Below are 13,433 nucleotides of genomic sequence, written 5' to 3' on the forward strand. Positions count from 1 at the left end.
GACAGCTAATTCTTTGAGATAGTAAGAGTAGGAAACTTTCTGACAGGTAAAAACAGAAAAAACACTGAACTTGGGGTTGTTAAATCTCTAGCAATAGAGAGGATGGAATCAGAGCCTTTCCCATTAACATCTGCACCCTGGCCATTCTGCTTTTCCTAGTATCTCCTGGATTTACCTTTTACTCTATATGCTCCATTGGGTTTCCTTATCTGAGCAATATCATGTTTAATTTCCTCAGAGACTTAAGATTTCTGAATTCTGCCCTAAGAATTTTTCAGGTGGGAGAAGAACAAGAATTTAAGAGCATAAGAAGCTTACTTTTATCTTTCATCACACAAAACTCTGTGTAATTCAGGAGTAAAAGATGGACAGAATTGTTTAACTTCAAACTCAAGGATGAATATAATCTTTCCTTTCTCTTTAGAAATGTATTTCATTAGAACAACTTGACTTTTTTGTTATCCAGTACATATGAAGATTCCTTCCTTCCTAGTCTTGTATTTTCCCAATGGTAACCACAAGCTAGTGTTTAAAAAGAGAAAGTGTACTCATTTAGTCATGCTGACCAACTCTTTGTCAACTTATCAACAGCTTAGTCAACATGCTGACCAACAACTTAGTTAACTCTTAGTCAACTTACTTAGTCAACTTAGTTAATCAAGTCAACTTGATTTCCTTTAAAATAAGCAGTGACATCTTTGAAATCACTTTCATTTTTATAATGAAATAGTGATTTTACAAATCATATACTCTGTTACTTCTCTAGATGATCAATTTTATTGCTTGTTAGCTACACCAAACTTTTTAATATAAGTATTATTTTGTAAGTAACTAATTGAATAAATTGCATTTTTACATATTAATTTTAAAATTAATAAATAATAATTGGTACTTTTTAGTTTTGTGAGGTTTTGAAGCTTATTCAATATTTGGGTGCTCTTTAAAAACAATGCAATTTTTATTTTATTTTTTTTAAGATTTTATTTATTTATTTGACAGAGAGAAAGAGATCAAAAGTAGGCAGAGAGGCAGGCAGGGAGAGCGGGGGAAGCAGGCTCCCTGCCAAGCAGAGAACCTGATGTGGGTCTCAATCCCAGGACCCTGAGATCATGACCTGAGCCGAAGGCAGAGGCTTAACCCACTGAGCCACCCAGGTGTCCCATAGTGCAACATTTTAATTATAATTCAGGTATAGGAGTGACTCGGTAGGAGAAGATGGCGACCATGTGGGATGAGGCTGAGCAAGATGGAATCGGGGAGGAGGTGCTCAAGATGTCCACAGAAGAGATTATCCAGTGCACACGGCTGCTGGACAGTGAGATCAAGATCATGAAGAGTGAAGTATTACGAATTACCCACGAACTCCAAGCCATGAAGGACAAGATCAAAGAGAACAGTGAGAAAATCAAAGTGAACAAGACCCTGCCATACCTGGTGTCCAACATTATCGAGCTTCTAGATGTTGATCCCAATGACCAAGAAGAGGATGGTGCCAATGTTGACCTGGATTCCCAGAGGAAGGGTAAATGCGCAGTGATCAAAACCTCTACACGGCAGACATACTTCTTGCCTGTGATTAGGTTGGTGGATGCTGAAAAGCTAAAGCCAGGAGACTTGGTGGGTGTGAACAAAGACTCCTATCTGATCCTGGAGACCCTGCCCACAGAGTATGACTCTCGGGTTAAGGCCATGGAGGTGGATGAGAGAACAATATAGTGACATTGGGGGCCTGGACAAGCAGATTCAGGAGCTGGTAGAGGCCATTGTCCTGTCAATGAACCACAAGGAGAAGTTTGAGAACAAGGAGAAGTTTGAGAACTTGGGGATCCAGCCTCCAAAAGGGGTGTTGATGTATGGCCCCCCAGGTACCGGGAAGACCCTGCTGGCCCCGGGCCTGTGCTGCACAGACCAAGGCTACATTCCTGAAGTTGGCTGGCCCCCAGCTGGTGCAGATGTTCATTGGGGATGGTGCCAAGCTGGTCTGGGATGCCTTTGCCCTGGCCAAGGAGAAAGCTCCGTCCATTATCTTCATCGATGAGCTGGATGCCATCGGCACTAAGCGCTTTGACAGTGAGAAGGCTGGAGACCAGGAGGTGCAGAGGAAGATGTTGGAACTTCTGAACCAGCTGGATGGGTTCCAACCCAACACTCAAGTAAAGGTGATTGCAGCCACCAACAGGGTGGATATCCTGGACCCCTCACTGCTCCGCTCAGGCCGTCTGGACCGGAAGATTGAATTCCTGATGCCCAATGAGGAGGCCTGGGCCAGAATCATGCAGATCCACTCCCACAAGATGAACGTCAGTCCCGATGTGAACTATGAGGAACTGGCCCGCTGTATGGATGACTTCAATGGTGCCCAGTGCAAGGCCGTGTGCATGGAGGTGGGCATGATCGCACTGCGCAGGGGCGCCACGGAACTCACGCATGAGGACTACATGAAGGGCATCCTGGAGGTGCAGGCCAAGAAGAAAGCCAATCTGCAGTACTATGCCTAGGAGGTTGCCCACCACACCTGCTCCCTGGTCTGGTGCTGGTTAAAATTCATAATAAAAGATGGTTTCAGGTCCCTGCCAAAAAAAAAAAAAAAAATTCAGGTATAGGACATTTGAAGGAACCACAGCAAATAAAGATCCCACAGCTTAAGTTATATTAACTTCTTGGTAAATCAGCTTTTGCTAACATACAGTGAATGCTTTCCCAATAGGCTTTATTGAAAATGTTTTCATGCATTATTTCCTTTTTTCCCCTTATAATGTCCATGTGAGGTAGATATCTTTATTAACCACAACTGATGAGAAAGGACAACGAGGCAGAGAAAAATTAAGAAGATAATAAATGGTGGAGCTGGAATCAAACCTAGCACCCTATTCCTGGATTTCTAAATTCATATATATATATATATATATATATGAGGATAGCTAAAAACAGAACAGACCTTTACCATTTTGCCCAGCACCTTTATTTTAGACAAAGAACATCAGGCAAGCTAAATGACTTAACAAAGCTTATATATATATAGCTGGGCTATTTGTCATTAAGTTAAAAATGAAACTTTAAAGGACATTTGACTTTCATCTCAGTTACTTTTCCTTTTAACATATCTACCAGGAGCAAATTTTAAGAGATGATAGCAAATCACCATGACACTCAGCCTTGTTAACTGATTTTGTTTCAAATTATTGGCTTTACAGCAATTTCAAGCTTAGTCACTTTATTTTTTTTCACTGAGACTTGGTACTATCTTTTGATAGCTCCAGCTACAGATAGCTAGGCCACAGAAAGTTGTAATGTCAGATTCTATTTGTTCTTCTGCCCATTGCAATTTTGTTCCTGCAAAGCTTTCAATTCTGCTTATTTTTATCTGAACTTTGGAGTGGGTTACTTGCTTCACTCTCTGTTTAATTTAGCTACTTTCTCCCTTGTCCCACTGTTAATTCAGTGACATATCATTCTAAACTGATCTGTCAGTCTCATGGATTTGCATGCAACATTATTCATGTTGTGCTTAGTTTTATAGAGACCTTTATGCGTATCTTTCTCAGGAGAAAATCTCACTGAGTTGCTGAATGTTGCTCTATCTGGACAAGCATGTAAGCATAATCATTATTCCCATGACTCTCTCCTAAGTTTAAGTCTGCTCTTTCTATCGAAAACAAATTTCTGTATTATCTGATGGATGGCAATGAGGCATATAGTTGAATATTTGTCATTTATTACTTATTACTTTAAAAACATTTCCCAGAAGAATAAAACACAGTATGAATTTTATTGGGAAGTGGAGTAAGTTGTCTATATACCATGAAATGTGTGATTCCCCTAGTGATCAGAGGGAAAAAAATGAGGTAGGAGATATACTAAAATATAGACATCACATAACCAGACCTTTACTTCGCCAATATGATATTGCCTGAAACACAAGAAATATCAGCATCGTCCCAGGAATTAAGGATTATTGACTTAACTGGTTAGGTTTTTTCCAAAAGGTATCGATAAAGAAATGGTAGAAAACAGCAAAAAGAATAAGAAAAAAATAAGAATAGACTATGGAAACTTGGTGACAAAAATAAAAAAGAAAACACTATAGTATTTTTTTTAAAGATTTTATTTATTTGACAGACCGCGATCACAAGTAGTCAGAGAGGCAGACAGAGAGAGGGGGGGAAAGTAGGCTTTCTGTCAAGCAGAGAGCCCAATGCGGGGCTCGATCCCAGGACCCTGGGATCATGACCTGAGCCGAAGGCAGAGGCCTTAACCCACTGAGTCACCCAGGTGTCCCCACTATAGTATTTTTAATGGAAAGATTTAATATGTGCTAATTTTGAATATATCATATTTTATGACATATAAGCTTTGAAAATTAGGTTGCAGTACATGTATTACTTAAACTGAACATTAAAAAGTTAGATCAAATCAGTGGTTTAAAAAACATTAACAAAAAAATCCTTTTTAAAGATAAAATCTGACTAGTATGTCTGATGTTCAAAGCAGATACACTGAAGCTGTTCAATTTCAAACGTGATTGGACATCTGAGAGCCCAGCTCATTCCACCTGCTGGTACTCCCCTCCACAGCCTCAAAGGGATTGGTTGGGCTCTAGAGGTTCTGTAGAGAATAGTATGAAAAGTTCTGGCTTCAAATGTGTTTTTAAATTTATAGACCTGTAAAAGTCTTTATATGTTCTTATCTTTTCAATTCCTATCTCTTACACTTGTGGAAAATGTTCTCTGGTAAAACAAAGTAAATTCAGCATACACTTTTCAGTAATGGGTCATTGACATTCCGCTATGAATGGAAAGATGGTTTTTCCTGAGCAGTCAGCTAAATTTCTCTGTGAAGCTTGTGCTAACTGTTGAGGTCAAAATCCATGACATGCATGACAACACAATTATGAAAGTTTTCACATATATTTACTTGTGATGAGATAAAGTTTGAAGGCAAAGTAGTGGGAGATCAAGAAGCTTTTACACTTGTTTGGTATGGGACAAACCTATCTAGACTTTCTGCCCTCTTCATGGTAGAGCCAAAGTGATTTGGAAACCCCGAAATATACAAAGATTATCAATATCAACATAAACTTAAATTTGCATGGATGATAGTGAACACAGTATCATCATTCAAATTTCTCAACTGGTTTCTTCGAGGAAAAAAAAAAAAAGAAAAATGTTTGAAGAAAAATCCCATAAAAGAATCATGGTGAATAATATGAAAATTCACTCAGGTGGTGGCCCCAATTTTAGTCATTTTGCTAAATGTAGTATTGTTGATACAAGTATACAAGCTTGGCACCTGGCATGGGACTATTTATACATGGACAATATTCTTCTTGATCCATCAGAGATTATTGAAAAAGTTTACAGATCCATAGCAAGAAAAACAATATAACAAAAATCTAAGTTAACTGTCCTGCAGTCTTTAACTATATAATCCTGAATACTATGCTAGCCTATTATATTCATGAATAATACTAACTGGACTTGTTGAGAAGAAACTGGAAAATTCTATTGACATCATAGAAAGACATAGTTTTGATAGTAGATACAAGAAAAAAAAAATCCAGAAACAAACAAACAAACAAAAATCCCATAAGGGTTTGTCCACTTCTTTAGGAAGTTAGCGTTTTGGGATATACTATGCTATCCCTTTAAGGTACAAGATGAATAGTTGAACTTTGCATCTCTTGCCACTAAGATAGAGGCACACCACTTGAGATTTTATTATACTCTTCCACATAATTTATTGGGTGGCTTCTACAGCTGTCAGTTTTAAGTGAGACCCAGAATTAGACTCCACCTAAGAACGTTCAGGCAGTGGGGAAAGCTGCTCTTTCACTTGGGATGTAAGATTCATTAGTTTACTCTTGCTAAAGGTATCTGTCTGTGATGAATAACAATGACATGTGGAGTCAGGAATGTCACTGAATAGCCTCCTCAGGTCCTGAAACAGATGATATCCTCCTGAGAAGAGAACTGCTGGTCCTCATGGAGAGAATGAGCCTCTGATACTGATACACTAATTGAGTAGGTAACCTTGGCTAGTCATCCTGAGTTCTATGTCATCCAGTTCCTCAGTGCATAAGGTTATGCAGACACAGCAGCAATGTGTTACGTGATGGTAGTGATACAATCCAAATCTGGCCTGAGCATTTGCAGAAGAAATGAAGACACAGTTGGCTTATAACTATGAACAGTTGTCTTATATGCTCATATCACCAATTGCTTTCACAACAGTGCCACGAACATAGTTTCATGGGATGATCTCAATGATCAAGTGAAGGAAGAAGAAAGGATGTGAGACTTTACAGAAAGATGGGCACGTAATGTGACAGAAAGCTGGACAAATTTGCTGCTACAGTACTGCTCCTAGATAAATGGGTCCCGATGACAGAGGTGAAAGGAAATACAATCCATGGCACTGCTAGCAGAATATTTGGTTGTTCATATACTGTGAAAGGAAAGGAAGTTAAGATATGGATTTGCTTTGATGCCTGGGACATGGAGGATAACTTGACTGGTGCCTGGGACTTGGACAAGAATTATGTGAATGAACCTAAGGAGCTGTACACGTGGATCTTTGTTTCTCACATAAAGCCAGAGATCATCTGACACAGATGAGGCTCTCAAAAACCAGAGGAACAGGATAACTCAACCTGTGGAGATCACAGTTTTTCTTTTCAGCTTACCCTAGACTGAGAACGGACCCAAAGTAGAGTGGAAATGGTGTCAGGGATGGAACTCTGAGTGTTGCCAACAATGCAGGTTCTCTATCTTACCACATCTGGTCTAGATCCTGACATTGTCAACCTGCTAGTAATATCAACTGAAGCTGAACTCTTGAGATACCATTATACCTTGGAGAGACCTGCCATGGACTAGGTGGTAGTGTGTTAAAATTTTATGATTTCCGTACTCAAAGAGAATTCACCTTTAACAGAATAGATATATAACTGGATATTGAAATATCTTTTCTGGTACAATGGCTTACCGTGCCTTTTGTCAGTGGTGTTCAGAGTACCTGATGTAGGGTCACCTGAGTAGCTCATTCAGGTAAGTGTCTGCCTTTGGCCCAGGTCGTGATCCCAGAGTCCTGGGATCAAGCTCCACCTCAGGCTCCCTGCTGAGTAGGGAGCCTGCTTCTTCCTCTCTCCCCTGTTCATGCTCTCTGTCATTATCTCTGTCTCTCAAATAAATAAATAAAATCTCAAAAGAAGAATACTTGATCTGCCATGATGGTATCCCACACATTGCCCTGAACTAAGAGACATTTATAACAAAGGAGTGGATTAGTGTGCTCAGAACTATAGAATTATGTCATATATATCACACAGTTCTTCACCCTGAAACAGCTGACTTGTAAAAACATCAGAAGGGCCTACTGAAAGCTTACCTCAGCTAACTCTGTGGCTTGGACAAATCACTTCAAAGGGTTAGGATAATGTCCAAATGGACGATATAGTATGGTATCTTCGCCACAATGAGAAATTACAAGTGTAGGAATCAAAGGATAAAATAGGATGGCCTTTTCCCATTTTCACTCTCATTCACCTACTTGTGGAATTTGTACTTTTCATCTCAGCACGTGTGTACTCTGCTAGATATGAAGCCCATGTTCCAAAGAACTCAGCACTTCTATCAGAGTGTATTGTAAGGTTTCACTGAATTGGAATCTGTGCTTATTACCTGGTCACTTTAGACTTCTCTTGTCAACAGTTCAGGTAGTAGAATAATAGTTTCTCTATAGGCTGATGTAATAACTCTGCTGAGAAGATAGGGTTGTGAATATGTAATGGAAGAAAAGAGGTATGTTTGCAGCACAGGAGTTCATTACTTTATTTCCTGGAATTATCTGCCCAGCGACAGCTGTAAATGGGCAACTATAGTAATATGCACCTCATGATGAAGGTCTGAATCATTCTAGTAAAATCCATAATGGGTGGTGAAGGAGACTGTTGATGAATAGAAAGTATTGCCCTAGGACCAGTGGCAGAAGCAGTGACTGTATCTTTTGCCAAAGCTGTTTGCTTTTTTTTTTTTTTCTTTTTTAGGAAATTATAAGTGGCTGTATCTTGAATATTTAGATTCCTTCAGAGGTAAAACTAGGCCTGGACAGATGATATCCGTTGTAGTAGGAACCACACCAACTTCAGGTCAGATACCAGAGGCTCCGGCTTTCCCAGATGTAAGTCACACCCTGATTACAAGATTGAGTAAATGCCCCGTTGGGCGCTCTTTGATCAAAGAAAATGAGGAGTAGGAGGAGGAGGAGGAGGAGGAAGAGGGGGACCACCAATGTATTTGTTAAGTCGTCTTAACAACTTAACAAATACATTGGTTTCCCTTCCTTCCCTGCATGGACTGTTTTGAGATGCAGGAAATCCATTACATCATCTGAAGATGTCCAGTATGATTGAGTGATCAGCCACATTTTTAATGGGATCCTAAGTTTGGTTGAGACACCAACTGCAATTTTCTTTTTCCTTTCTCTGCCTCACTTGCCTTCTTCTCTCATTCTGTATCTTTTGAGAGTGCACACCCTAAATAAGTAGAATGTGTCAGCTTTGTTTCAGCACATGTCTTCAAAGAACCAGGACTCAATGTGAAGCCACCTTCAAAGAGGAAAAGTCTCCTTTGACAGAGCTCTTTACTTTGCAGGGGGAATGGCTACTCCAGGGAAAGACAGGGGTACGAAACTGTAGCTCTCCATCCCAGCCCTGAGTATCTGATGTTGAGTCTAACTTACCTGGCAAGATTTGTTCTTCTCCTAAAGTGATTTGCCCTCAAAAATTTCTCTTTACTATCTTAGAATCTGTTATCCATCAAGTCTGTTGTTAATACAGACTGTTATCCAACAAGAAGTCTGTTGTTAATACACATACATGTCTGAAGTTAAGTGATTGACCTGGTCCAAGTCTTCCCAATTTTGCACATGGGACCAAACATATGAGAAACCTGTTTAGTGTCTTAGGACATGACTTTTAAGGAAACACTAATGTTTTAGCATGAGAAACAATCTTTACTGTAAATCTTGAGGCTTGTTTCAACACTTTAGTGCATACATTCATGGACTAAACTAAGTGGTTTCCTTGAGAAAGATTTCCAACTACTACTTTAACCCTTCATTCTTTCTAATAGATCCAGATCTTAAAATGTTAATTAAAACTTTCCTCTAAAATTTCAAGTAAATTACCCCTTATTATTCCCAATTCAGTTCAAGTTCTCCAAGGAAGGGAAAGAATGTGATGATATGTAAAAGAAAATGACAAGGTGTCTGGAGGTCCCACTGCTGATGCTGAATCCATGAGAGTGAAATCTTTGTTCTCTCAGACCTGGTCACTATGGTAACTGACAGGAGAAGGACTAGTTCACTGGCAGACTACCTCATCCTCTTGAAACTGGGAGGTGTTGCTTTAAAATACACAGGACTATTTAGAGACATATACCTAACTCAATCCTCCAATTGTAGTCAAATTTTACGTAGTCCAATGTTAATTGTCCAGTATTCTGGGATGCAAGATATGAAAGTTCTTTCAAACAGAAATACATATTTACAAAAGGTTTAATTAAACTCAGTACATTTTTATCTGACAAAATCTAATGCTTTTAAATGTGTGTGTGTGTGTGAGGGTTGATACATAAAACTAAATATAAATACATATGTGTAATATATAGTTAAGTAAATATTTCAATATACAAGTAAATGCTTGAGTATATACATACACACACACACACACACACACACACACATATATATATATATGTTAGTATATGTGGATACTCATGTGTGTGTAAGGAGTAAGTGAATGAATGTCAAACAAAGAATATTAATGTTGCAACAAATTGCAGAGATTCTCCCATATTTTCCAAGAATGCACACTATACACAGACATAGATATACATACACATACATAGACATGAACCCAAATGGACATTAACTGGTTATAAATTTGTGAGATGATATGACTTCCCTGAATAATGGTTTCAATTCTCAGAAATAATTATCAAGGTGATATCTTAACAGATATTGTACAAGACAAACCCTCTTTTGTTTTTATATACTTCTTCATTTTAACTTTCTATGCCTATGTTAGTTTGTGAACCAGCCAATGATTACCAAGATATCTGGCAAATAGTAGACATTCACAATAAAAACAATATTGAAAGTGAGGTTCTACCCAACACAAAGATCTTCTATTTTGCCTAATGCCTAACACACAGTTAATAGCTGACTTTGTTGTTATCACCCTGCTTCCTACAGTTGGAGCTGAAACAACTGTTTTATTTTCTAGGACTAACATATAGATATGCAAGTAGTGTCTTTCATAATGTCTATCTTTCATTTTATCAAGATGTTAAAACTGATCCAAACAAAGAGACAGCCGCTGTCATAGCTGGAAACCATAGATCTGACCATCAGTTTCCCATGAGAATTGCACCATTTCGTTCCCCTTCCTTGTTGCGTCCTGGACACCTGACAGGAGGGGTGAGGGAAGTAGGCAATAACAGCAGAAAAGGACATTCTTCAGCCAGTGTCTGTCTGATTAAAGCTCAGCTCCAAGTCATATTTCCTAGCCACAAGTGGTGCCTAAGGGCAGTAATGCAAACTACCTCTCATGAGGATCAGTGAAACAGTATTGCTGGGTTTACTTACTCATAAAACCTACAGCCAATCCGAAGGGGGCAGCAAGGTGAGATAGACACTAATCATGTCTACTAAGATCAGATCAACTCAGTTTTCCACATTTCATACATACATAAAACCTTAACTCTCATACTGATGGGTGGTGGGGAAACAGAACCAACATCTTCACTAGCCATGTCTAGGACTTTCATGTTAGGTTTTGCTTAGAATAAAAATTTTACTCTTAGCTTTCACAGCTTTGTGGTGCTTTTTTGCTCTCCTAAACCTGGAAGTAGTCTCTGGCTGAAGGTTTTGGAATCTGCTCTGATGAGAGCTAGCTGATTAGATCCAACCTACATGCAAATGCCTGATGGAAGAACAAACCCAGATGTTAAGATATCCTGACCTGTTTACCCCTACTCTGATGTGGGTGTGTTATGTACTAATATGAATATTTGTTTTATATGGGTTTGGTTTTCTTCCAATTTTTTTTTTGTTGTTGTTGCATTGAATAATTCCGTTATTACTGTGAGTAATTAGAAAAAGTGGTCTCTCATTAGTTTTCACAACACCATGTCAAAATACTAGGGTGACAACAATCTTTGATTAAGGCCCTGCATTCAAAGAGGTCACCTTAATTTGGGCTTTTGTTTGTTTGCATGTTGCAGATATTATTTTTGTTTTAATGATTATTCCTTCAATTAAAAATGATTAATTCTGGGGCACCTGAGTGGCTCAGTTCATTGAGTGACTGCCTTTGGCTTAGATCATGATCCCAGGGTACTGGGGTTGAGCTGTGCAGTTGAGCCCTGCACTTGGGTCTCCCTCCTCCGTGAAGAATCTGCTTCTCCCTCTCCCTCTGCCCTGCTCCTTGCTCATGCTCACACACGCTCTCTTTCTCAGATAGATAATACCTATAATTTTTTTTTAAATGGTTAGTTCCTCCTTGTTTCTTTGGCTGGTGAACTCCTAAGTAGGGAAATATACCTACAAGACTTAATAAGGGAATAGTTTGAATATCAAGGATAATCAGAGTCTTTTAAAAAATAATCAGAGTCTCTTAATTTCAGATGTTCATAATTTGAATAGAGACCCTTCAGAAAAATATTACCAGACAGATACAATTTCCTGGGGGTATTAGCTTCAGATGCTTTGCTTTAGTTTAAAAAAAAAAAAAAAAGACTTGTTTATAGCATCTATATTTGTATTGCTCTTTAAATTAAAGAGACACAAAATAAAAATAAATATACGATCTATAAAAACATTCTACCTGGATTTTTAACTGTAAAAACTTTGTATAACTTCATTTAGATTTTATTTGTAAAGATTTAAGTAATCTCTACACCCAATGTGGGGCTCAAATTCACAACCCTGAGCTCAAGAATCCCATGCTCTACTGACAGAGCCAGCTAGGAACTCCTAGACTTATTCTTAAGTTTATAATGATGTCACATTATTGACAAGCTTAAAGTAATGAATAGCTAACTTTTATCCATCATTTACCATGTATGCAGAGTGTGCCTTCTATGTGTTGTTGGCAATTCTCTTCAAATTATATATTATTGTTCAAATTTTAAGAAAGAGAATTTAGAGGCTCAGAAAAGACAAAATGCTTTACACATATTCACATAGCTAGGAAGTGATAAAGTCAAGATCCAAACCTGGAGGTTTCCCACGCCAAATTCCGTGCCTGCTGTAATTCTATTCTAACCTAACCATTGCTATAAGACTTATTCTAACTTCATAAAGAATCTTTTGTAAAGTTTGGCAAATGTGAGCCTCTGCATGGGAAAACCAGCACAGACTTTTTAAAAATGATTACTTCATGCTAAAGAGATGAAAGTATACATCATAAACATAATTTGACTGGGAGTATATTATTTTGAGCAACTATATCAGAGATAAATCTGTTTGATCTGTTTGAGACCAGATAACAGGCATATATTGAACTCTAATATTGGTTAAATTTTGTTTTCCTACGTGAGAAGAACAGCTGAGGCAGTAGTAGTCACCAGTTCCTCAAAATGGGTAATCAGTGGAGATGATCCCAGGAAAAGGAAGCTGCTCTATAGGATCTGGGCTAGGACAAGTGATGAGCTGCCTCTGCTTTTGTAGACCATGGAAGAGAGAGAACAACATCAAAGGACTGAGGAACAGCTTGGTACATCCTTTCTCTAATACACTGTTTTTTTTTATCTTGCACCATTTGAGCAGAACTTTGGGTGTGATCAATGTTCCCATATTTCAAAGGGAATCGCTAATAATGTAAGGAGCTGTTAACCACTTCTGTATCCACAGGTAGTACCTAAAGACTGTGTTGGTGTCCTGGACAGTAAACAAGAGTGGGAAATGGGACACCTGGGTGATTCGTGGGTTAAGCCTCTGCCTTTGGCTCAAGTCATGATCTTGGGGTCCTGAGATGGAGCCCTGCATCAGGCTCTCTGCTCGGCAGGGAGCCTGCTTCCCCCTCTCTCTCTGCCTGCCTCTCTGCCTGCCTGTGCTCTCTCTCTCTCTCTCTGTCAAATAAATAAAATCTTAAAAAAAGAAAAGTGGAAAAAATGAATACTTAACATATTTCTTTGTCTACTTTAAGACACAATTAATAAATCTATCTTCTTTAGGGGAGTGTTTGATTTGAATGCTCAATTTATAGATAAATTTTCTTAAACTCAGAAATATGTTCTTAAATTTCTTTATTTTTTTAAAGATTTTATTTATTTATTTGACAGAGAGAGAGAGATCACAAGTAGGCAGAGAAGCAGGCAGAGAGAGAGGAGAAGCAGGCCTCCTGATGAGCAGAGAGCCTGATGCAGGGC

General features: G+C 38.6%; 1 protein-coding gene across 1 annotated transcript; it reads left to right on the top strand.

The window, feature by feature from the left end:
• The first annotated feature begins 1,203 nt into the window (after positions 1-1,203).
• Positions 1,204-2,569, top strand: LOC101681160 (26S proteasome regulatory subunit 6A-like). Its single transcript, XM_045079803.1, is given in 3 exon segments — positions 1,204-1,703; positions 1,705-1,888; positions 1,890-2,569. Coding segments are annotated over 3 exon segments (1,281 nt in total). The 5' UTR covers positions 1,204-1,215; the 3' UTR covers positions 2,499-2,569.
• The last annotated feature ends 10,864 nt before the right edge of the window (positions 2,570-13,433 follow it).

This window comes from Mustela putorius, unplaced genomic scaffold, assembly GCF_011764305.1.
Source record: "Mustela putorius furo isolate JIRA1106 unplaced genomic scaffold, ASM1176430v1.1 tig00000430_pilon_pilon_pilon, whole genome shotgun sequence".
Taxonomy (NCBI): Eukaryota; Metazoa; Chordata; class Mammalia; order Carnivora; family Mustelidae; genus Mustela; species Mustela putorius.